The sequence below is a fragment of the Eulemur rufifrons genome, chromosome 28 (assembly GCF_041146395.1).
Source record: "Eulemur rufifrons isolate Redbay chromosome 28, OSU_ERuf_1, whole genome shotgun sequence".
Taxonomy (NCBI): Eukaryota; Metazoa; Chordata; class Mammalia; order Primates; family Lemuridae; genus Eulemur; species Eulemur rufifrons.
Window position 1 is genome coordinate 57,966,988 of NC_091010.1, and position 27,013 is coordinate 57,994,000.

The 27,013-nt window shown below is 44.5% G+C and overlaps 1 protein-coding gene across 4 annotated transcripts in view; it reads right to left on the reverse strand.

Annotated features, from left to right (window-relative positions):
* ABLIM1 (actin binding LIM protein 1) overlaps positions 1–27,013 on the reverse strand; it is a 208,899-nt gene that overhangs the window by 130,109 nt on the left and 51,777 nt on the right. For all 4 annotated transcript variants that reach the window (XM_069460730.1, XM_069460728.1, XM_069460729.1 and 1 more), the window contains exon 2: positions 5,378–5,512. In XM_069460730.1, coding sequence (XP_069316831.1) covers positions 5,378–5,512 — 135 coding nt within the window. The remainder of the gene's footprint in view (positions 1–5,377; positions 5,513–27,013) is intronic.

Here is a 27,013-nt window from a genome sequence, read left to right on the forward strand (position 1 = left end):
ATTATCTATGTTCCTCATCTCCTTCTCCCCTCTAAAATGTCTAAAATGAGGGTAAACTTCTGGACCCCACTGGGAAATTGGGTAATTACTCTGTAATACTCCCCGTGTGTATAGTAAATAAATCTCTCTCTTATTAATCTGCCTTATTGGGAGTTGAACTTTCAGCGAACCTTCCAGGGTGGAGGGGACGTTTTCCCTCCCCACCCCAAATGTTAAGAAAAAAAGATAAACCAGGGAGAGATATGATATAGGAAGAAGTGAAAATTTTATACAGGACAGTTTGGGAAAGGATCACTGAAAACAGAGAAAAGTTAACTTAGCTGGACAGTGATTCTTGATTGTTGATTCTCTCTGGGCAGCCTCCCTGGTCTTTGGTCTTTTCTAAATGCTCTAGAACTTTCTGATAGAAAAAATTAGGGCCTTACTCTGAAAAATGCTCACGGTAAGCAAATACAATTATAATGAATTATATATCAAAATAATGAACAATAAAGATATATAACATATATAATTAAAATAAACTATAATTCACATTTAAAGAGATACTTAGCAGTGCCAGACTTTGACAATTTGTCCCCTGTTAGAAGCTATTACACCAGGGAAGAACATGGGCAAATACTAACACGCCCACATCCACATTGCTTCTCGTTTGCTTTCGGGTTTCTTATTCTCTCATACAGCATGTAATACAACCATGATGCAGACATGGTGACAGATTAAAAAACTATCAGGTCAACTGGAACAATACTGCAGAATAAATCTGTAGCATTAAAACAACCCCTTTAAGTTAGCGGGATGAATCCTGCTAACGAGCAAGGATGGAAAACAAAGCTATCGAGTTCGGAATAGCTCCACTTAGACCCCCGCAGCCGCATTCTACTCCCACTGGGTTATTATGAGAAATAACGTAAGCTTTTGGGATCTCCTTTTCATTTAATTATAGAGTCCATCCATCAGTTAAACCACTTTCTTCATCTCATTACCAGATGGACACACATTCTCAGGTGGAGAATGGGCATGAGGTTCTACTTCCTACAGATGCTGGCATCCCTTAGCATTCAGTCCCTGCCTTTTGCTCTTTCCCAGGGAAGTTCCACACAAAATCATACAGCTTCAGCCATTATCCAGATGCCAGAGACTTTCAAATCCTCCTTCCCAGAACGGGCCAGCAGGGAGAAGACTGCTGTTTTTGCTGGGAAACCATCCTAATGAACTTATAAAAAGTAGATACCCCAAGGAAATTTAGAGTGCTAATCTAATTGGGACCGAGGAGAGAAGGGTCTTTGAAGAGAGATGAAGCCCTGCCAAGATGGAGGCAGGTGAGGTTCTAAATATAAGTGTGAAAAACAGCCCTGGCCTGTACTTTCTGACCAATTTTTCTGTAAACTGAAAACTGCTCTAAAAATTAAAGTCTATTAATAAAAAAAAGAAAGAAAGAAAGAAAGAAATGGCCCTGGTCAATGAGAAATTTCTTATGCTGGAGATGGCCAGAGAACATTAGAGCAGTTGTTGCCTATTCTGTGCTATAACCTCCGATTGTCTATCCCAGACCTCCAGCAAAGTCTGCTAAAAACAGCTGCCTTGGTGATGCCTTGGGAAATGGAGGAAGAGGAATAATGTCCAGTGTGGAATGAAGCAATGAAAAAGACATAGCGCTCACAAGGGGAGACCAAGTATTTGATACTGGCAAGAATTTGAGAGGGAACCACAAGAATGCAAACCTCAAGGACCCTTTAGAACGTGTTATCCAGTGTGGCAGCCACTAACCGCATGCGGCTGTCAAGTACTTGAGATGTGCCAAATCGAAACTGAGATGTGTTAGGCAAATATGAAAAAAAAATAAATGTCGGCCGGGCGCGGTGGCTCACGCCTGTAATCCTAGCTCTCTGGGAGGCCGAGGCGGGTGGATCGCTTGAGGTCAGGAGTTCGAGACCAGCCTGAGCAAGAGTGAGACCCTGTCTCTACTAAAAATAGAAAGAAATTATATGGACAACTAAAAATCTATATAGAAAAAATTAGCCGGGCATAGTGGCGCATGCCTGTAGTCCCAGCTACTCGGGAGGCTGAGGCAGTAGGATCGCTTAAGCCGAGGAGTCTGAGGTTGCTGTGAGCTAAGCTGACGCCACGGCACTCACTCTAGCCTGGGCAACAAAGTGAGACTCTGTCTCAACAAAAAAAAAATAAATAAATAAATGTCAAATATCTCAGTAATTTTTATATTACATGTTGAAATGATACATTTTTGGATACAGGGGTTAAATAAAATATATCATGAAAATTGCACCTGTCCCTTTTTAGCTTTTTAATATAACCATTAGCATATATTTAGAATTACGCAGTGGATTGCATCATATTTCTATTGTACAGTGCTGCTCTAGAATCTTGGGAAAACTCATGGACTTCCTACAGTATAATGTATGGGGAGCGTAAACTACTTTCTTTGGATATTAAAGAAAAGGTTGATCCCAGAAAGCTGGGACACAAGACAGCAGACATTGACAGATTAAGTGTGAGAAAATACAAATTTATGTAAGAATAGATGACCCATTTATTTCAGTAATACTTTTATAAATTGAAAATTAATTCTTAAAAATAGCAAGTGCTTTTAAAATAGGATTCAATTTAAACAAAAATCCAACTTTTCAGAAACATTTATAGCATGAAACCAAGTATATGATACAACTTTCCAACATAAGTAACTTATATTTTGGTCCTTAGATTTAAACTAGAAGAGCAAAAAAGCAAGGAAGCTTTCACCCTACAGGGAATAAATGAATGTGTATTCTAATACCTTGGTGTGTTGAACAGGGATCACCCATATCTGAGACTAATAATGCTTCATGCTTTCAAATAGAAATATAAAGTATAGGGGCCGGGCGTGGTGGCTCACGCCTGTAATCCTAGCACTCTGGGAGGCCGAGGCGGGTGGATCGCTCGAGGTCAGGAGTTCGAGACCAGCCTGAGCAAGAGTGAGACCCCGTCTCTACTAAAAAATAGAAAAGAAATTATATAGACAACTAAAATATATATATATAAAAAATTAGCCGGGCATGGTGGCTCATGCCTGTAGTCCCAGCTACTCGGGAGGCTGAGGCAGTAGGATCGCTTAAGCCCAGGAGTTTGAGGTTGCTGTGAGCTAGACTGATGCCACGGCACTCACTCTAACCCGGGCAACAGAGTGAGACTCTGTCTAAAAAAAAAAAAAAAAAAAAAAAAAAAAAAAAAAAAAGTATACAGGGCTGAAGTCCTTTATGGATTATATTTATATTTCATGCTGAATCTATCCCTCAACCACATCTTAGGAAATTTATGAAAAAAAATAAAACAAAATATAATTCTGACTCCAAGTTAGCCAAGCTGGATGTAACCAGAAAATATTTTTTCTCTGACATACTACCTAAGAATCACTAATTTGGTACCTCTGCATTCTATATTATACACATAGATGGTTATGTGTTTACAGAATCTACAAACTTCAGACTGGGGTGATGTAAGTGTCATATGGTCTAGTCTCTTTATTTGTAGATTAGGACACGGAGCCACAGAGAGACAAGTAACTTGCCTGCAATAACGCAGATGCTCAACAGCAAGGCAGGACTCAAGCCACACAGCACGGCAGCACTGGAAGCACCCTGGGTGTGGCTCTGATATTTCCTGATGACCAACTTGGGTTGTCTGAAAACTCAGGTTTATCATTCTTACTCATAGAGGTTTTCAGGAGGATTAAATAATCTCTCCCTATAAGATGTGCACACTGCATGTGTAACCTATGTCATGCATTGAGCTTAGCTGAGGAAGTTAAGCTCAAACCCTCCCTCCTCCTCCCTCTTTCTCACCCCAGCTACACATGCTAACGCTCCTTCTCCTGAAAAGTTTATGTTCAGTGAAAGGAACAGCTGTAGGTTCCAGGAAAGCACCCCCTCCTCCTTTTTCATGTATTCTCAAGTAGCTTGGTGTCTACTTGAGACCTCCTTGGCCACGGATGGATGGCTTAGGATGCAATGCTGAGTCTTTCTTTCTTTCTTTTTTTTTTCTTGGAGACAAAGTCTCACTCTGTCACTCAGCCTAGAGTGTAGTGGTGTCATCATAGCTCACTGCAATTTCAAACTCCTGGGTTCAAGCTATCCTCCTGCTTCAGCCTCCTGAGTAGCTGGGACTATGGGTGAGCACCACCACACCTGGCTAATTTTTTTTATTTTTAGTAGAGATGAGGGTCTTACTCTTACTCAGGCTGGTCTCAAACTTCTGAGCTCAAGCAATGCTTCCACCTCGGCCTCCCAGAGCGCTAGGATGTCAGGTATGAGCCACCATGCCAAGCCTGCAATGATGAGTCTTTATGACCTAAGACACTCAAAATGAAACCCAGTTTTCAGAAATGATGGTGCTTAATGCGTGCAGGGCACAGAGTAAAGCTACAAGGCAAGCTCAGAGTCTTATCCCTCCTTCCATCTCTTCCTACGTCTTTCAACCCCATCCTGATGTGGTTGATGGCACTGGGTTAATGGCACTGGGACCTGCCTTTGTGCTGAGGAGGACTCATGCCTGAGATCAGGCCTGACCTGGACAAGCCCTAGGTTACATCAAAGAGGAATGAAAGCATATGGCCAAGGGCAGCAGCCAAGATGTCTGACTAGAGACATCACTTGTTGGATATTCCCAGCTGGAAGGTAGTATACTGGACTGAGGAAAGTGGACAGCATTTGCAGCCCAGGTGTGGGCTAGGTGTTACCTAGATGTGCTCTCAGCGCAAATAACCTATTTCTCAAACACACACACACAAACCACTCTCTTCTTTTTCCCTAATCAGCCATGCCCTGGCTCTCAAATAACAGGTCAGCATATTTCATACCAAGATGCCAACCTTTGTAAACCTAAAAAGGTACGCTTGTTAATGGAAATCAATATCAAATTGGTAGCTTCTTGGATGGGAGGTATTTTTCTGCTTGGAGGTCTCCTAATACTTCTCAATGTGCACACACACATATAGAGGAGTCAGTGACTTGGCACCCTAATCTTACAAGTTTTCCAGTCCTCCTGTAACTAATGGATATTGGGACAAGGTTACTTTGTGGTAGGAATCCCTTATTTCAGAAGAAAAGAAAGATAAGGTGCAAAACACAACACTGCATTTGCTTTTACTGCTCTTCCACAGTAGAATCAGGGACCTCGGTGGGCACTCAAAGGCCTGTGAACCAGTAGTCGTGGGGGTATTGCTGTTCCCCCCAGAGTCTAATCAAATCCCAAACTAGAGGTAAATGATTCCAGGGCTTCTGAGCGCATTCTTAACTCCTGATGTGGAGTTATGGGGATGGGGTAGACCCCACAGCAAGCACTGACGGTGACATACCACTAAGCCAGGAAGCTGGAGGCACCATACCTTTGCAGGTGAAACATTTGATGTGGAAATGTTTGGTCTGGACCCGAAGCACTTCACCCTTGCAGGGCTCCCCACATTTATGGCAGTGAATGACAGGCTTCTCCGACGGGTGGTGAGGGTCCTGAGGGTGGGCCACTGAGAGAAAAAACAACAAAAGATCCAAGTGAGCAGAAAACATTCCTACAAAAGTGGTCATATGGGCATGCATAAATATCCCCATAATTTTGGTATCAAATGAGCAACACATATTGATTCAACAGCATGAACTGAGCAATCCCCAACCCCATAATCCTGAGGACATGCAGATCAATAAGAAAATCGTGGCTAGAAGAGTCCAGTGGGGGCAACAGCGGCCACACCCCAATAAGTGTTGGGGGCATTCGGGGGTTGAGAGGCAGTTGTGACAGTGGTTTAGGGAAACCCTCCTACTATTGTTTCAGGCGGGAAAGGGAACCCTGCTAAAGAGCTTTAATGGCACTGGGACCTGCCTTTGTGCTGAGGAGGACTCATGCCTGAGATCAGGCCTGACCTGGACAAGCCCTAGGTTACATCAAAGAGGAATGAAAGCATATGGCCAAGGGCAGCAGCCAAGATGGCTGACTAGAGACATCACTTGTTGGATATTCCCAGCTGGAAGGTAGTATACTGGACTGAGGAAAGTGGACAGCATTTGCAGCCCAGGTGGGGATCGCAGGGAGAGATAACAGAGACATCTGATGACCCAACTGAGAAAAACAGCAAAGCTGGGAGAGAGGAAGATAGGATAAAACAGTGGCATGGACCAAACCCCAGAGAGGCTTGGAGCCCAGTGAAAGGGTAAGGGGTGCTTCCCCTACCCCACGTAGGTACTATCAGTGGAAAGCGGGACACAGAACATATTGGGGATGCGTCCACCCTCCACGAGCCCAGGCATGGCAGCAAAATAGGAATAACGGGGTCAACCAGCAAAGCCCAGGAGTTTGGGTGTTAAAAAGGGATATTCCATGGGAGAGTGCCACAGGAGACTGTAGTGCTGGCTTTCTTGCACCTGGACAGTTCCTCCTCTGCACCTCGTCCAGTCATGGTATCAGAGAAAGTAATTTTGGCTCAGGGTGGCTGGTAGCAGCAGCTCCTCCCCACCATTGCAACCACGAGGGTACTCTGAACCAAAGAGCACATGAATAGCTAGTTCTCTAGGGTGGGTGCACGTTCCTGGCCTAGCCAGCCAGTGAGAGCAGGGCCGTTGCAATTTGTGAGCTTCCTGCCCACTGGCATTTCACTAGATCGTTTGCTGGTGGCTTGGATAGGCAGGCCGCACCTGGTGCTCCCCAGACATGAGAGTGGTGTAAGCAGATGCAGGAGAGAAATCTCAGTCCTGGACTTGGTAGCAATAAAGCCCCTGTGGACACATCCAATGGGGGAGTGTAGAGGGGCACTGAGGAATGGGGATGTGTGAGTGCAACCATCTTCCACCCCCACTGGAGAACCACCATATTGGATATGGGCACAGCATTTGGAGTGAATTAGTCTAGCTCCTGCTTCCATGACAACCATATGCTCTGGTTGCACTTTCTCCAGCCAGAAAATGCAGATTGGCACTTTTTGCTACCAAATTCCTTTTTGGTTTGGGTACTCAGAAGTGGGGAACATGTGATATAAATTATCTACATGACATAAAGCACCCATGTGAGCGTGGCACAGGATAAGAATAGTGAATCTAAAATGAATCAACCAACACAAAGATGATTTTTTTTTTCACAAAAGGTAAAACCAGGTTGGGCAGGGGAAGATGTGGGCAGATATTGCTGGAACTCAACTCAGAAAGTACCTCACAGCAAGGAGCTCACTGTACCCTACAAGTATAATAGTTCATTGTTGCTCTCAGACCTCTGTAACGTTCTCATTTCACCTGGAAAGAGTTTGAACAAGACAGTCCAAATAATCCATTACTGGCTAAATTCTGAGAAACAAGATTCTTCTTGTGAGATTTTGACCAGAGGCAGGTATAGTTTCAAGTTAAACATCTAATCTGCATTCTCTAAAATGGACCAACCCTGGGAATGTCCGGCAAAGACATCAAGGTTGAAATTCAACTGCATTTTGCTTATCTACCCACGGGGATCTCTGTTGAACAGAACTTAGTATTATCACAAGGAGTTAAGGAGGGCCATGCTATCAAGATTTCTAAATAATTACTGACTTCAAGAGTGATATGTATCAAGGCCAAAAATCAAATCACCTGGGCATTAAAGAAAAGTTTCCCTTAACAATATCTGCTTCAAGTGCTAGTGGAGATAATGTGAGGTTTTTTTTTTTTCAAGTTAATTCCTGCTTACTATAAGAATGGAGAAAAGTAATATTTATTGGGTGTCTACTAAATGCCAAGGATGGGGCAAGGTGCTTACACGTAAGTCACCTTATCCATCCTCACCATCCTTCTGTCTCAGCAAAATGAATCATCTTGCTCCCATTTCACAGATGAGGACATAGAGCCTCAGAGAGTTGCACAACCTGCCCAAGTTAACAGTAAGGAGAAGCTCAAAGATTTAAACCCAGGTCTTTCTGATTCCTAAGCTCATGCTCCTCCCATGCCATTTGTATAAATCAGAAAATTGTTGTAAGTCAATAATAATTATTACTTATAATTATAATTATAAATTTAATTTATATAGCCAGGTTCAAGTGCAGTTCTAAAAGCAGCAGCTCGGGCTTTGGCTTATAAAGGGAATACACGCAGCAAAAAGGTCTCATCACTTGGGCATGGCACCCAGGTAGTAATCCTCAGGGCTTCCTGCTGAGCCCGTTAATCAGAACCCCTGGTGCCACAGATTAAAAATGCAGATTCCTGAGCCCCACAGACCTAGGGGTGGGAGTCATTTGGGGATCTACCTTTTTAGTAAGCTCCTCAAGTGATTCTTAATGCATACTCCAGTTTAACAGCTACTTCCCTTTAGAATTCAGACAATATGAATAAGCCAGCTATAGATAGAGAAGAGTTAGAATTTAAAAAGTAATTCATAAGACCATCCTTTTCAGCAACAAGATGAGAACACAGTGAATCTCTTGACTATAAGGGAGTATGCATTTTTTGGATAAGAAACTGCACTGCAGTTTCTCTTGACACTTGAATTTCTTACTGCTAAGCAAACCAACCATGCTGAGTAATGATGAGACAAGGAAAATATCATTTCACTTCTTGGCTTTTCTCTGTGTCTGAATAAAGAGAAGGCAGTGCAAATGCTGGCACCAGCCACAAAGGTCAGAGTTGGGATCAGCATCCACTTTTTGCAAGTGTTTCCCTGTGGAAATATATATTACACCACCAAGTGCTCCATGCCCAGAGGTGACTTCTGCTTTCACCTAGAGCTGAGCAGAGACTGTATCCTGTTTATTTGCCTTTCCTTCATACAACAGCCCAGGCAGACACATATCAGAATAACACAATTGTGAAGAAATGGATTTTTTTTTTTTTTTTTTTTTGACAGAGTCTGATTCTGTAACCCTGGCCAGAGTTCAGAGGCATCATCATAGCTCACTGCAGCCTCAAACTCCTAGGCTCGAGCGATCCTCCTGCCTAGGCCTCCCACAGTGCTAGGATTACAGGCATGAGCCACCTTGTCAGGACAGAAATGGGCTTTTTAGAGAATGACAGAACCCAAAGACCAAAGGAGATTCAGTGTTTCTTTCAACCCAAGTCAGTCTAAACAAAAGAATCTCTCTCCTTTTTAAAGATGAATAAAGGGGCTCAGTTTACGTAACTGTCTTTGACAGTTTGGTTATTACCAAATGTATGTTTGTTGGCTCAGTCCTACAATTTTGAAATATGTGGATCAGTTGCAATACAGACATGATGTTAATTCTGCACCTCTTATTTGCCAGCCGGCTCAGTTGCTAATTGGTAGTTAACTGTTCTGTCTTTCAGAGCCTAGACGGTCCTTGCTTATTCTGATAAGGAAACCAAGGTGCAAAAAGGGCTTACATTCCTTGCCCAAAGTCAGCCGAAGTTATTGGCAGAAGCACACTTAGCACTCAGGCTTCCCAACACTTGCCCTGTACCAAGTAATCGATGATTTACCCTGGAACTTGGGCAGACATGGCTAAAACCTTCCATAGCTCATCAATTTTCTTGCCTAAATAAGAAGTATACACTGAAAAACCGAGAGCATGATTGCACACCTTGGGAATAATGAGGCAATACATATGAAGAGTCAGGAGTCTGCCTGCCTGAAAAGGTAAAGGGATTCTCCACGGCAAAATATCCAGGTTGAAGGGATTCCGGCTCCCCAGATAAAGCAGCCAGCCCACTGCATGGCTAATTGAGGATTTTCCCAGTCTTTCATAGTGAAATAAAGCAGGGCAGCCACATCTCCACACAGAAGTTCAATTTTGAATGTGTTACTTTTGAAATGTCTATTAAATATCTCAGGCAATGAGACAGGGGGATTGAGACCATTAAAGAAATTTCAGTAACGTGCAGGGTCCTCAAACAGAGGCCACTACGGTTTATAAAAGAAAAGCCACAAAGCTTAAGCAGAGCCCTTCCTTCAAATCCAGAAGTAGCCTCATCTTGCCCAAGCTACCTCCCTCTGGGGCACAGACCATGGAACTAGACCACCGGAAACAGAATATCCGAGAAAGCATGTCTGAAATTTAAAAATTTCCTTAGCGGGTAAACATCACAAAAACCTGTGACTGAGTACTATTAGTTATAACCTGTTCTGGGTTATCTGAAAGATTCAGAATCTCCCAGGGAACATGCAAATTCCCTCTCCCAAGAGTCCCTTTCTCTCTCCATGGCGCCATCATTCCTTTACCCATAGGCCTGTGAAGTGACACAGTGCCTGATGGCTTTCAAAGCCCCTCTATCTGCTCTACCTCATTTCACTCTCACAAGAGCTCTGAGGTAGGAAAGACAGGCACCGTCAACCCCATCTTAGAAATGGGCAAACTGAGGCTCAGAGGAAAGAAGTGACTCACCCAAGATGATACAGCCAAGAAATAAGAGTTGGCAGCAAACTAATGCAGTGGCTCCTAGCCCAGGCTGCCCTTTATGCCAGAATAATCCTACTAATCACCGGTGCTTGAAACCTTGCAGTCATCCCGATTCCACCCTCTCTTCCATTTCCCACTAAATTCTGTCCACCCTCACATCTCTTACTCATCCCTTCTCTCACCCCACTAATCCAGCCCTCAACCCCTTTTTCTCAGATTGCTGAGTTTCCTACTCCCTGGCTCTTTCTTTTCCAAGGCAACCTACAAGGAGTAGTCTACTCCAGGCGGTGGAGCATAACCTCCCACTCGTTAAGTGTGGGCTGTGCACAGCAATTTCCTCCCAAAGAGTAGAATATGGATGGGGAGAAAACATGAGTAACCTTACAGTAGAGAGATCTGACACACACTACCTCAGCCAGGTGATCAAGGTCAGTATCAACAGAGATAAGTCATGTTGATAGAATGTAACTTTGATATGATGTGATGAAAACGGGCACTTTGCTTCTGTGATCTGTCTTCCCCAAAAAACTCTTAACCCTAATCATGAGACAAATCCCAAATTGAGAGACATTCTACAAAATATCTGACCAGTACTCTTCAAAATTGTCAAGATCATCAAAAACAAAGAAAGTCTGAGAAACCATCACAGCCAAGAGGAGCCTAGGAGACACGACGACTAAATGGAATGTTATACCCTGGATGGGATCCTGGAACAGAAAAGGGTCGTTGGGTAAAACTAAGGCAATCTGAATAAAGTATGGAGTTTGGTTCATAATAATGTGCCAGGATTAGTCCAGTAATTATAACAAATGTATTATACTAACGTAAGATGTTAGTTCTGGGGGAACTGAGTGTCGGGTATATGGGAATGCTCTGTATTACCTTCTTAATTTTTCTATTCATCTGAAACTGTTATAAAAAAATATAACATTTATTTTAAAAAGAAAAAAACCAAAAAAACTTCCCATAGCTCTCTGAGTCCCAATTCTTCAAGTTTAAAGTTCTCTGCCTAGCTTCAGAGATCTTCAATAGCATGGCTCATGCTAGCTTTTTGGATATCTAAGAAGGAACTACATTTGCTGAGTACTTATCCTTGTGCCAAGTGGTTTTGAACTCAGGCAGTCCAACCCCAGAGATTGAGCATGAAAATACTCTATTTGTGTTAATATATAAATCTCCCTTGAGCTCAGTTTTCTGACCACTTCCTGGTCTAGCATCTTCCTTTCCCCTAGTGCCTGCACCCTCAGTGTATACCCCCTGGGAATGGTTTCTCTTTTTCTCATCTGTTCCATTCAAACCTGACCCACAGGGTCAGCCCAGGTCCTGGTGCTTCTCTGAAGCTTTCACCATGGCTTAGATTGATCAAATACTTCCTTCTCCTCCACACCTCCAGCACCGAACATCTGTGCTGTTACCTGGCACTTAATTTTCTCTTGTTTTTGTTTATTTTGCTTTTGTTCATAATGCATCAATCCTGGCCCTACAAAACTATAAGCTCAGTAAGATCAATTCCTTCAAATTTCTGAAATAGTTCTACTTCAAATATCAAATTACCTGAGTTGTCATCTCTGTACTTCTCAGTTCAATTTTAGATTAGGGAAAATAGGGTTGCTACCCAGCACCACTACTGGGGCATCTTCCAAGTAAAGCTACAGGGTCCAGAGCTTCTGACACTGCAATAAATAACTTGAGAACTATTATTATAAGTAAAGTTTATTCAACACTTCACTATTTTCCAGGCACTGTGATAATTAACTGATACTCACAATCACAAATAACCCTTACAACTGCCTTATAGGGTACTATTGCATAATTCCTGTTTTTCAGAGGAGGAGACAAAGGCTAAGAAGAGTTAGATTCCTTGTCTAAGATCACACAGCTAAGAAATAGCAGTTTGATTCCAAAGCCCGAGCTTAGAAGCACTGTGCAGGGGACTTCCACAGGAAAACATTATCCAGCCCAGGAGGGAATCCAGCCAGTACAACGTATTCACTAGACTCGGATTCCACAGCTCGGAAGTGGTGGACACAGCTACATCATCATTCCAAAGGTAACACCTGCTAGTTAACGAGCAGATGGGAAACAATGCTTCAAAGAAAAAAAGAAATTATTCCAGGATGCAGCAATTTATGGGAAAAGAAAAGGTACACAGTGAGACAGCAAGGAAATGCACCCTGCCGTGAGCGGAGGCCTGGCTCGGAATCCTATCTCTGGGTGAGACTGGTCTGGATTTGCAATCACAAGATGGTCCTCTGCATGGTAAGGCTGATTTCTGCTCAAAGGCAGGAATCCTCTTAGGAGTCTATGTTTCAGAGAGACTGCTTCATTACCTGAAATATTTTCTCTGCTTTTACCCCATTAGTTCTCACTGAATTGTAAACACACATCACAGAGATGTGCTCTCCCCCACCTCCTACTTCCTTTCTTTGTGCTAGAATGGTTCTAGCATTGCACCACGGAAATAAGAAACTCAAGAGTTTAAATAAATATACAGAGTGCTTAATTTGCAGTTTACCTAAAAGTTCATTTCCTGCTGTGGCAAGTGGTAGTTACTTGAAGGTACACACACTGTTATCCTGTCATTAGTTGTCCAAAATGATTCTTCTCTTGAATTGGCTTCCACGACCTAATTTTCCTGTATCATGTGAGTCTGATAATCAGGATTATTACTTGGTACAGACGCTCCTAGAAGGCGGGCAGTATGGCGGCAGGTTTCCCTGCCAGCTGTGGCTCTCCACGTGGAAGATGTCCTGATATTCGATTTGCCTTTTCCATGGCAGCTCCACGGGTCCTTGCTAGTCTTCCAACCATAAAGGACACTGTCAGCAACTTGTCGGCAACCCGTCAGCCGGCCTCCTGATTATAGAAACAGCCTCTGCCCAAATCCAATTAATCTGATTCCCCCAAGGCAAAGAGGTACTAGGATTATCATAATTCAGCCAGGAAATTTCCTCTTTGCAAATCACTTGACACACTTGCCCCGCTGCACTACACCTGCCTTCTAGATGTGAAGGTTAATCTTAGAAGGGATTTTAAATCAGCTTGGTGCCTTCTCCTCCACCTCCTCCTAAAAGGGTGACTCCTTCGGCACACCTTCTGACTGAGATGACTCAGTGAGACAACATCTTCTTTGACCTCCTCTAGCCTTTCTCTGACCATGCTCAGTCATTTTGCCTTGGAATAGTCATTTGTATACAAGTCCCACCTCTTTTCCCTGGCAGTAATTAGAAGGGACCTCAGACTGGATGTTAGGAGACCTGACTCCCAGTCCTGCCTTTTCTGCCACGTGCTTCAACCTCCCTGAGCCTGTAACAGAGGCTGAGCATAGGTACCCTACCTCCCAGGGTGCCAGTAGAGACAACATGAGGCCTCTCCTCCTGGAAGCTGCTACGGTTTCAAGGTCCCCTCCAAAATCATGTTGAAATTTAAATGCTATTGTAAGTGTTAAGAGGTGAGACCTTCAAGAGGTGATTAGGTCATGAAGGTCCCGCCCTTATGAATGGATTAAGGCGGTTACAGTGGGAGTGAGTGAGCTATCACAGGAGTGGATTCCTGATAAAAGGATAAACTTTGGCCTCATCTTCTCTCTGTCTCCCAAGCTGGTTATCCCTCCTGCCTTCCACCATGGGATGATGCAACAAGAAGCCCTCATCAGATCTGGGCTCCTTGACCTTGTACTTACCAGCCTCAAGAACTGTAAGAAATAAATTTCTTTTCTTTATAAATTACCCAGCCTGTGGTATTCTGTTGTAGCAACACAAAATCGACTAAGACAGCCCCCACAGCCCCAGCGTAGCACACGGATGCCCGGTGTCAGCTGAATGTCAGGCAAGACTGTCACCGGCCTGTGTGAGCAGGAATTTCTGAAGCATCACAAGAATCCCTTCTGAAAACGGATTGAACTTTTCAAGGTCACTCAGGGATCTCAAACTGTCCCTTTGCCAGCAGTTTCACTTAGAAATGGATCAAGTCAAATGATTGGGCTGTGGCTTCAGTCTGAACCTTGCTGGCAGAACACCACATTTTTACGGACTGCGAGAGGACCACGTGTGGCCTGGTTCTGAGAGCGGCAGGGGCAGTGGTCCCATTGGAGCTATTTATAGGAAGATGAGTTGGGAGAGAGGGTCACAGTCAATTCACATTAGGGCTACGGTCCTGAGACAGAGTTGACTTAGGTATGGTGTCACCATTGCCTTCTACCCGCTAATTCCAAATCCAGACATTGCAGAGGGGTTAAAAAAACAAACATCAAAGAACTAAGATGTCTATTGAAGAGTCCCTGTGTGGTACAAACCCATCTGTTAACAGCACAGGAAGTCTCCCAGCTGTCTTTCTTTTTGGCTGATTCTACCTACTTCCCAGGACATACTTAGAATCACTGACTGGTTAAAAATAACATTTTAGACAAACTAATGAAGACACCTAATATGCGTATGGCATGTCACAACTTATAAAAGATGTTCAAAGATAATAACTCTCATGATCCCATCAACCCCAAATTATCTTCATTCTGCAGCTATGAAAACTGAGCTTCAGAAATGTGAAGGGCCTCACCCCAGCAGTAGACAGCTCCAGCCAGCTGTGCCCAGCCCGTCCCAGCTGTGCGGTCAGTGACTTCACCTTGGCAGTTTGAAACCAGCTATGGTGGAGGCATTTCACACCGTGGAAACTTGCAAACTTTACCAAGCAGGGCCATTCTCTGCCCACCCTCTGGAGAGCTGGTTGTTAAACATTTACCAGCACACCACTGTGTCCATGGTTGTACTGCCAATAAACAGCAAAGTGAGGCTTTTAATTCAGGTGCTTATAAATCTCAGAAACAAGAATTTGAACCCTTCCAGGAAAAGGCACTCCTGCTCCTGCTCTGTGAATAAACACACAACCTCACCTTCCGCCGGGTATCTCCAGCATCTGCACACCCACTGGGAGATGAAAGCACAACCTGTGTTCGCAGTATCCAACATGCAGTGTCAGACACGATGTTACAAATTCTAGAACCACTCTCTAGAGGCTTAGGCTCCTGACTCCTCCCAGACCTGAAGAACAGGCTCATTGAAGCTTTCTGTATGACATAACTTTGCTGGGCGTCACCTTTGGAAGAAAAAGCAAACACATATAATCTACACCTGCCACCTTGCTAGGCAGTCTCCTATTCATCCAGTGACAGAAAGCATAATCCTAGTGATTTGATCATTCTCCTACTTAACTTCAGGGTTTCTTCTGCTTGAGTGGAAGGAATGAGATTAACTCCTAAAGTTTAACAGAGCACTTAGTGACATCTATTACTTGAAAAGAAAAAAATACGCTTGAAGTCCAACATGGGACTGGGAGGAGGAGGAAAGAAGGAGAAATTTTTTTAAATGTCTCCATGAAACTCCTAAATGTAGCCTCCAATACTTGGAAAATAATGTCTTATATCAAGAGTCAACAGGCCGGGCGTGGTGGCTCACGCCTGTAATCCTAGCACTCTGGGAGGCCGAGGCGGGCGGATTGTTTGAGCTCAGGAGTTCAAGACCAGCCTGAGCAAGAACGAGACCCCGTCTCTACTAAAAATAGAAAGAAATTATATACAGCTAAAAATATATATAGAAAAAAAAAATTAGCCGGGCATGGTGGCACATGCCTGTAGTCCCAGCTACTAGGGAGGCTGAGGCAGGAGGATTGCTTGAGTCTAGGAGTTTGAGGTTGCTGTGAGCTAGGCTGATGCCATGACACTCTAGCCCGGGCAACAGAGTAAGACTCTGTCTCAAAAAAAAAAAAAAAAAAAAAAAAGAGTCAACAAATTTTGACTCACCGAGTGCCTCCTGCAGGGTATCCTGTGTGATGCCAGGATTGGTGGGGAACCCCAGAGGCGGACTAGCCGTGCCCTCCCCATTTGCCCCTGGGTTGAGGTCTTCAGATGAGTGGTATGATCAGAGCACGCCCCGGCTTGCTTTTCAGGCCTGTTTGTCAGCTCACAGAGCAGGCAGATGGGGAGCCCCCGTGCTGTGACATGGCAGCCTGTGGGGCGGTCTCAGCCTCCTGTGGCAAGCGAGTGGCAGGACGGGTTCTGGTTAGACAGTTTCTGGTGCCAATCCTGGCTCTGCCCCTCTTGAGCTCTGTGACCTTAGGCAAGTGACTTATCTTCTCTAAGCCTTAACGTTCTCTTCCGTAAAATGGGGATGAATCCTACCTGGACACTTAGGAGGATAAATGAGCTAATGCATGTAAAGTGCTCAGCACTTTTCTTGACAAAGAATGAACAGGAAATGGAAGCTGTTATCATTTCTGGGGTGTTTCAATGTGGGGAAGGGTGGGTCACCATCAGGAATGTCCATGTGCTCCACCTCAAAGTCAAATATGTTGAATTTCGGGCTCTGTCGTCTTCTCTAACTTTTAGCAATGGACATCTGCTTTTCCATGGTGTGGTACCCGGTGAATGTTCAGCTCACCCAAGGAATCTCGCAGCTGTCAGTATGGCCATCTCAGCGGCACCCATAGTGCTGCAAGCAGCAGGTTTAACTGCTTTACTGAGCTATAATTCAGACATCACGCAACTCACTCATTTAATGTGTACAATTCAATGGTTTACAGTATATTCCCAGCTATGAAACCATCACCACGATCTAATTTTAGAACTTTCTCATTACCCCAAAAAGAGACCCCAATTCATTAGCAGTCACTCTCTACTCCCCACCCGCCTTCCCAGGTAACCACTAATCTTTCCATCTCTACAGAGTTTAAACAGCAGGTTTGATTAGTATCTGAGAAGTCTCAGCCTCTCAACACTTGCATAGCAATGAGAAGGAACAACTGTATACACACAAACAGATAAGAATCATCCAGCGCCCTCTATATATCTCACACCTTATTAATGCATGAAATCCTCCCTGGATTATATGTGTTTTTCGCCAGCACACCACAACAAAACGTCCTTGTGATCATTTCATCTCTGCTTCCCTCTTGCGAAAGAGCCCATAAAAAGACAGATATAAAAAATTTGAATGAGATGTCATCAGACCCGGAGTTTTCACAAACACGACTTGCCTAGAGGTATGTCAACACCAGCATCAGCACCAGAGAACTGCCAGAAAATTAGAGACAATAGGATATGCCCATAAGTAACTGAGCGCTCGCGGAAGCAGGGTGCTGAGAGAGGTTCAGGGCACGGTTATCAAGAATGCAAGGAGTTTGTATCTTCAAACAGTGCGGACTTTCAACTTATTTGTACAGTCCCTTTGCCACACAGCAACCAGCATGATCTTTCTTTTAAGGACACAGTTGGAGCAGACTGTTCCTTCTTTGCGCACCATCCCAGATGCCCCCGGCCTGCCACTGCTCCGAGCTTTTCCTACGCTCTCTCCGCATCTTCCCAAGCTCCAGCTCTTGCTGCTTCAAGATCTCCAGGTGCTGTTTTCCCCTCCCGGAAGACTCCTCCCCAGCTATTTCTGAGGCTGGCACCTTCTCCCCTCCTCGTCTCACCCTCAAGCAGCTCCTGTGTCACCTCCTCCGAGTCTCCCCGAACCACCTAAGTACAGGCATCTCCCAGCTTCCCTGCTACCCCCATCTCTGTTACTTTCTTTATATTTACCACAATCTAAACGTTCTATTTCTTGCTTTCTTTTCTGTCTTTTCCATCATAAGGTGTCCCGAGGGTCTAGCACGGTTGCGGCACAACGTCTGTACTCTGTAAATGGATGTTCAGTATGTCCATGATTTTAACACTAGCCTGGCTTTGTCTCTTTTCCAGAGCAATAGTCTTTGGGTGAAACTGAAAGTTGGGTAAGTACCTTGGTTCACCAACAGTATCTAACAATTAGGTAGTTTTGATGATGTCGATACAACTCAACTGATGACAAAATATAAAAGACTTAAGTCTCTGACTCAGGAAAAAAAACAAAAGCTGAAGGAATGAGCTAACTGATGGACCAGTCTCAAACCCACCCCGGCTAAGCTCCCTGAATGAGAACCACACAGCGAAGCACCATTTCCAGCTGAGCTGGCCTGCAGGGAGGAGTTGGGGTGGCACCAGAGCCTTGGAAAAGCTAAATGACCTCAGAGTGGGACATGATGATGAGAACAGCCAGCAGAGACTGCTGCAAAGGGGTCGCTGGTCCCTCCAGTGGGCTCCTGAGCACACCTGGCTGCCAGCCCCAAACGCTTTAAAACAACTGTTCTCCTGGGGCCAGCACATTCCTGCATCAAATCGTCATCAGACGCCTCATTTCATCCCCCTGCATAAAGACAAACTAGATAGAGTCTCCAGCTTGCTGCTGAGAGATGCAGGCACCAGGAACCCAACAGGTAAAACTCCTGGGTGACGTTCTATCACAGGACAGTGGGAATTACGCCACAGGAAGCCACTCATGGGGTCCCGGCATATCGTTCATGACAAAATTACAAGGCCTTGCTCTGTGGGAGGCAAAGTGTGAAGAGACAGTGAGGTGGAAATGGGTGGACCTTCCTTAGTTCCTCAACTCACCTATCAGCTCTACCTTCCTGGGTCCCAAAACTTACCTGATCACTAAACTCATATCATTGAACACATGGACCCTGATTTTGTTCAATCAAGAGGAATAACAGCAGTAACGTCAGTAATAGCTATTAGCAGGGCTTGCTGTGTATCAGCATCGTTTTAACTGCTTTATATGTATTAATTCATTCAATTCTCACAATAACCCTCTAACATTGGTACAATTACTGTCCTTATTTTCTGATGAGGAAACTGAGGTTAAGTGACTGGCCCAAGGTTGCACAATTAGTAAAAGGAAGAGAGAGAATTTGAACCCAGGGAGTCTGGCTGCAGAGCCTCTATTTATAAACATAACTTACTTTTTAGGCAAACCCATAGCATCCAGAAGGCTTAGGGGATAAGTCTACAAAGCCACCAAGGCAAAGGAACAACAACTGTACCACAAGGGGCAGGTGAGAAAGAGATGGACACATACTGCAGGGAAGGGCTTCACAAGTTCAGGCTCTGAAAATCCCGGCTGAAGGCAGTTTGACACCGCCTCTCCGACTAGCTGCAAATTTAATTCCTCTCACCACCTCCATCTTAGTCTTATTTTATCTGCAAGGGACCTCAGGCCAGTCCTTTGGCCCTGGGCTGTGCACCTACGCTGCTACTTAAATAAACTCCATGGATCAACGGACTTTCATTAATGTTGATTAAGCATCTGCTGCATGACAGGTGTCGCCTTGACATTTTCACATAGTATCTCATTTAACCCTCACAATAAAGATATAGAGCAGGCAGTGGGAGTTTTCTCCCTACAGGTTATTGAAGTTTAAAAAACCCATAGGCTTATATGCATCAGAAACAAAAATGCTTAAATGCATGATGGCAATTGGCTGCCTCAGTCCTCCCATCCCCTGCATGCAAATGTGCTCAACTTTTGGTGTTTTCTTCTGAACACTATGCTTAGACCAACTCAACCATTACCATCCTACTCCTGTAGAAGAGGAGCTCTCACCAATATGCCTACACCACAAACTTTGGTTAAATCTGTGGTCGGTATATATACTCTATCCTAGTTACATTCTCTATTCTTTGAGAAGGTAATTATTGTTCTACTAGACTCTGCAGTTCATCCTATGAATAGATTCCCTTTCTTGAACAACTTTTCTATTCTCTTGGGTTTAATCATTTCCTTTTCTCCCACCTGCCTCTCATCCTATTTACTATCAACTTTTGTTGTGATGTACTAATAATTCTTTGCAATGCTCAGACTTATCAGATAACTTATCAAACCTCCCCACTTGGAGAGAAAAGCGGGCATTTTCAATGGAAAACCAACCCTGACTCTCAGACAGGTTAAGAGCTTGGCTCTCTGTCCTCTGGGAAGAGGCAGAGGTGCATTCGCCCAATAACAATCCCAGCATCCACTCTCTGGAAACACACCCCACTGGGTAAAGACCAGAGTTGTGCCAGCTGTGGCCGCACAACTCCAGAAGGTGCTGCCCCACGCTCGGGCGAGAACAGTGCTCTAGAGAGGCAATGCACAGGCCCTGCAAACAAGGTGTCTTCCAGTCTCATTTCCAAACACTGCTCCTGGTCTTCTTGCACTGTACTCGCCCCCCAGCTGTGAAAGTATCACATTGGCTGCCTACTCTTTGGCTGGCCTTGGTGGCTTGATTCATGGCTTCTTTGCCTACCTATGACACAAAACTGCCACATTAGTGTTGCCTCACTGTGGTCCTGTGGCTTTCACAGCAGGCACGGCCCTTCCCTGGGGTGTCTGCATCCTATCTGCCTTCTCTCTTGGTGAGAAGCCACTCTTGGGCTCCTGTTGCAAAAGTCCAAGTTCTTTCTGAATCCTGTCATGTCACAAGGGTGCTTCTAAGTCAAGATAGGAGCGATAACAACATGCCCTGAACCAAGGCATGGTTAAGCCTTTCCTGCTGCCTGGCAAGCTTGCTATGACATTCCTAAGGGAGGGGTGAACTCTCTCCAAAGCTCTTAATTATAATTTGTCTGGAAAGCTCTAATATATCAAAAATGAATGCCATGTAGCACATCATGCCCAACAAAGGTGGTGAAGAGCTGGTCACTGGCAGGCGGATGGCACAGGATGCCCGGCCCAGCCCAGCCCTTGTTCCTCTCTCCTTGGCTGTGATGCAAAAGCAAAGAAACCAGGTGAGCTTGGTGACCACAAAGTGGGGACACAGACTCACAGGGAAAAGTGATCCCAAGTGGAAAAGCAATTCCAGAAATACCAGGCTTGGAAGCTGACATGGCCTCTACGGGGTTTCCTTTGGACTTTCCGCTAAACTTCAATCAAGCAGCATTTTACTCTGAGTTTAGCAGCTGGGGCAGTTCTGTATCAAGGACTCAAAACAGAGGACACTAGAACTCTGGCCAACTTCTGTTTAGGATAAAGTGATAAGTGAATGATTCAGAAATTGTTTTGTCAAAATGTTCCAGTCGCAAATGGAGAAACCCAACTTAACCAAAACACACCTATTAGCAGCGTAACAGGAGGACTCAGGATTGCCCAGGGAAGCACCTTGTTCTGTCTTCATCCAAATAAAGTTTACTTAGTTTAGATATGTGGTCTAAACCAATAGTTTTCAAACTTCAGGTCTTTTGTTTTTTTTTTTTTTTTGAGACAGGGTCTTGCTCTGTCACCCAGGCTGGAGTGCAGTGGTGTAATCACAGCTCACTGCAGCCTCGAACTCCAGCGAGTCTCTTGCCTCAGCCTCTGGAGTAGCCGGGATTACAGGAATGAGCCACCGTGCTCAGCTTTAAACTTCAGGTCTTGACGCACTGGAATATAAGATCAGTTTAATGGATTGTGACCAGAGCATATTTAAAAAAATAGAAGAGAAGAAAAAATAGCAGAGAGTAAAGGTACGTATCATTTCCCATGACTTTTATTTGAGCCATTCACAGGCAGATGTGCATGAATCCTGGGTCTTGCTGTGTGAACATGTATTTCTTCCTGGGATAGGTGTGGTGAACACCACATTCCACCCCAGACCATAATCTGGAGGCCCTTTGGCTGAGTCCTGCCCACAGACATGTTTTGTTTGGCCCACACAACCATTTTTTAAAGAGAAAGTTGAATCATTTGTCAACATTTAAACATCTGGAGATTTTATTTAAAAATCCCTATTTGTAGCTGCTCTTGAAAATTGTTAGGTCTGGCAAGTTGGCCTGCATCCCTCCACGGGACCTAGGATGGAAGACAGAGTAATTCTTCCCTTTAGGGAAGGCTACACTCTCCAGGCTCTGCTCACTTAGAGATGCCTGCCTGGTTCTTGGAGGCATCTGTATACATGACCCCCGTTCTAAACATCCACAACTCACTGTGACCCACAAAGCTCTCCATTTATCCTTTCTCATGTCCAGTGCTATGTCATGTGGCCAACAGTGGCCTCTGCCAAACTGAGCTGGTGGCATTTCCTCAGACAGGGGCTGCAATTCCCTGCTTCTGTTTTACTCATTTGAAAACCTTCCTCTCAATTCCCCTTTAGCCACTGTTGCACTCCTGTTCATCCTTTAAAGCCCAGTCTGCCATGACCACCCAGCAGAATTAATCATTCTCTGCCCTATGGCATATTACTTTAATAGTTCTCTATTGAGTACATTACACATTGTATCATAATTATAGATTTATGAGACTATATTCCTTGCTAGACTGTAAGTGCTTTCAGGTCAAGAACTGCTTTTTATTTGTTTCTATATCTAGACTGCTTATCTCATATTGGGCTCTGAGGAAACATTTCCTAAATAAGTATGATCATTTTCCCCACCCCCACACATCACTCATCCCCATTCAACATTCGACATTCCATGAGTGCTTTCCATAGAGCAGACACTGTGTTATGGATACAAGTTGAATCAAACACCATCCCTAAGCTCAAGAAACTTACAGAACCCCTCAAGGCCAATCTTCAACTCCCACCTTTCCATAAAGCCTTTTCTGATTCCCTTGTGACAGTACTTCTTCCTTCCTTTGAACCCCCACGGAATATTGTTTATACCCCACCTTCCATTGCCTGGTGTTGCCTCTATTTGCATTCTCAATCAGCTCCTCCAACACTCGCTGACTCATTAACCCACTGAAGGTAGGAACTTTTCAGTGTATCAGATTATCCCCGAAATGTCTCGAAGATAATAGACCTCAATAAGATTGTGATGTGATCAAGGCCACTATTGGAAGCCCTTTGCAACGGCCCACTGCCATTTCTGAGTTTCCAGCTGGGACCCCTACATGAGGCAGAAGTGATGGTATTTTCCAGGTGAGCAGGAACAGAGGGGCTCCCACTCTTCTTTTAGTGCTCAGCATAACTGGGCTCTAGTCCCACAGATACCATTCCTGCTGATAGTCCTAAAACCCTGCTCCTCCATGGCCATTCCGAATGACAGCAGTCAGTGAACACCCATCTAGCTCACGTGTCACTTATGGGACCCTCCATGGACCTGGGTACCCACAGGCCCTGCCACTTTTCAGAGGGGTGCTCAGCCCTCTCTCCTATTCTCCATCAGACACTCCAGTGAGGAATAACCTTGCTTTTTCCCACCATTCGTTGTTCTTCTTAAACTTCTCCCTTCTCAGAATGTTTCAAATAGTGAACGACAGAAACAAAAGAAAAAATACAGAATACTAGAATATAGACAGTATACAGTTGATCCTTGAGCAACATGGCTTTGAACTGTGCACATCCACATACACCCAGATTTTCCTCTGCCACCCCTGAGACAGCCAGACCAACCCCTCCTCTTCCTCCTCCTCCTCCGCCTACTCGATGTCAAGATGACAAGGATGAAGACCTTTAAGATGATCCACTTCACATGATGAATAGTAAATACTGTATAGTGGTAGTGAATGAAACACTCTAAGCTTGGATAATACATTTTAATTCCTCAAAGACTAAAGAGGAACGGTAGACTTTGTGAGCCAAGACAGCTAATGAACTTTTACCAACAAGTTCCAAGCTCTGCCTTCCTCAGTCAACACGCTCACCTAACACTTGCAGAAATGGGAACCCATGACTAGAGAACAGTGCACCTGTGACTTCACTCTAAATTTAAAGTCACCTTCCCCAAGTCAGGCTGAGCACCAACTCACCCTCATGAGAAAGTACCTTGCGACTTCCTCCCACCCTCTGCACCCCCAGTATTATATACTGACAGCAGTTTCTTGGGCACTCGGCTCTCACAGAAAGTCTGCTTCATTAGGAAATCAGACTTCCTCTTACACTGCAGGAGAGCCCGAGTGACAGTGATGTCCTTTACCTTCTCTTTGTCATCTGTGCATCGTGAGCAAGATAAAGTTTGCAAAAGGGAACGGAGAATCTGTTTATATAAAAATCCTGATATACCCACCTGTAGGGCTGGTAATGTTACTCATAGAAATCACAGATGACCTACACAGTGTCAAAGTGTGGTCCCTGAATCAAGAACATCAACATCACCTGGGAACTGTAGAAATGCAAAATCTCAGGCCCTTTCCCAGACCTGCTGAATCAGAAACTCTGGGGGTGGGACCCAGAAATCTGGGTTTTCACAAGCCCTCCAGGTGATTCTGATGCAGGTGGAAATTTGAGAACCACTGCCCGAGATAGTAATTTCCTTGGAAGTATTTTAAAAGCTAGCACCTTCATGGTTAAATCCAAGTGTTCAAACAAGTCAGCCTGTTTGATTGCAATGGGACACACAAACTCACCCCTGTGCCCCCCAGGGCACACTGGACCATAATAGCATTAATCATGTCAGTCTGAGCACAAACACAATGTTTCAGAGAAAAGAGGTCATGCATAACAAATATTCGCTCTCCCCACTGTTAACAAAATTTGCCCTTGAATATGCAGCTCCTGCCAGTTTGGGATAAACATACCTCCTGGTATGAGTCACCGTCAGACGACCACACAATGCAATGGGAAGCGGGGCTGGTTTCTACCGTGGCGTGCCCAGAGGGAGCTCAACCACAATGGGAAGAAATCCTGCACCACTCACTGATGGCTGAACCTTCTGAAAAGTCCTCTGGCTCTGTAATGCTGGCTCAGGAAAACACTCAGCATTTGACGTTGTGGTATGAGAAGCAAACAATAACAGGATCTTCTTTCTTGCCTGCCCCCTCCATGGTCCAGGGGCTGTGAATAGGATGACAAAGAGAGCCACCTCCTCAAAGTGAGTCAGATGCCAAGATTTTCCTCTAGGTAGGGTGTATGTCTTCTGCAGGAATTTGGAAGTGTCAACTTGTTCTTTAAAAGAGAGTTTCTGTGATGCAATACAGGTGGTTCGTCCTTCCTAGTCACTTGGCCAGGTAATGGGAAAGGCGAGAGGCAGGGTGACCTTCCAAAGTCTGGGAGTAGCTAACAATAGATGAGGTCCCACCTCCATTTTAGATGCCTGCTGTCTACATATTCTTGACTTCATGCTTCTCATCAAAATTTGCCCTCAAGAGGGCAGGGGATGTGTTATAATTTTTTTGTTTTTAACATGTGAAGTCCTTTGCCTTGGCCTTGGAAATCCCACTGTTCAGACAGCCCTTCTGGAGTGAAGATAAACTGGGCAGAGCCATACTTAATGGTAAGAGCAGCACCTTCATTTATAAAACAGTAAGAGCAATTCACACTTGGATTGCTTTCTCTCAAGTGGAGCATGATGACAACAACAATTGGAGCTCCCCTCCCCTGCAAAGCCGGGAAGTTCACAATTAAGTTGTGTGAATAAGTCACTGATCGAAACAATTCATTCGGAAATTCGTAGCCTCATGGCGTCTCCTTTAATCCATAACTTCCCTTTAGACCTTACTTAGGAAATGTCCTTGTTGTTGGTGTCCCCTTAAAAAGCTTGGGCTTTTTGAAGGAAAAGATGAAGAACTTAGACGCATTCATGAGCGGGGTGGGATGCGGCATTCAACATCCACCTGGATGGAGGAGTGGCCTGGGAAGCAACTCAGGAGTTGCTGGACACAGGAGGAATTATTACACCATAATATGAAAGACCTACTGTCCTTAGACTTCCCTGAGGATGGAACAGAAGTGGGTTGTGATACATGAGGAGGCTGCGAGCCTGAGTGGGTAGTGCCTGCGTGGGGGTATGTTTGGGGAGGAGTGGGATTAAAGGGGGGAGCAGATACCATGAGAGGCAATAACACTTCACAGCTCTAAAGGTTGTTTTACGAGACCATATATGAAGTCAACAAATAGTTGAGAAACAAGAGTGCACTCTTGAATTGCACAAGTGACAGTTGTTTCACTTCTGTGCTTACTTGGGTGCACAGAGTGATTCTAGAAGAATTCACAGAAGGGGTGGGCCTTTTAGGAGCTCTATAAGGAAGCAGAACTTGAGTCAGGTCTTTGATAAATACAGAAAAGGAGGATATATGTGTTTCTCATGAGGGCAGGTGGGGCAATATGGACAAGGTTGGGGAGGAAGATGCCCCTCCATGATTATTCAAAAGGAAAGGAGAGGGTGGGGATGGAAGTATAATTAGCACGAGTTTGGAAGCCAGAGAGGTAGAAAACTGGGTAGAAAATGCAGCTCTTCTACACTCGAGCTAAGTGAGCGTTGGCAAGTTTCCTAACTCTCATGGGTCCTCACCTGGTAGGGGAGGACACCCTGACCTCCATGGGTTAGAAGATCAGAGACAATGTATGTAAAGCTCTCAACACAAAGCCCGCCATTTAGTATGTGTTCAATCACTGACAGATTTACTAATACTACAAATTAAAACAAGATTGCTTATGAGGACATTTATTTAGATGGGAGTAGGGAAAAGGTAATTTAGGGACTTGGTGAGAACCCTGCATGACAAGCAGGAAGCTTTGAACTTCAGGTTGTTACTTATTTAGGGTTTTGAGCTGGGAAATGATGATTCAGTGTACTAAGAGGATGACCTTGGTGCCAGCCTGTAGGTCAGATTTAAGACATGGTACACCACTGTTCTCAGGAGCTGCCAAGAGCAAGAATGCAGGGGCCTTCAGACGTGGCAGGCAGGGCTACTGCCACACCGTAAGGGTTGCCGGACACCACAGCTTGTGACGAGAAGGGTGTGGTGTTGGCTTCCTCACTGAAGCCTAACATCTGAAGTACCTCCAGAGGAAAGCGAAGACTGTTTCTAATATTATCTTCCTTTAGATTTTAGTAAGTGTATACAAATCAGCCAAGAAATCTCAAAGTCCCAACTAAGAACTGCTCACCTGACCTGACCTGACCTGCTCACTGCTAATCAC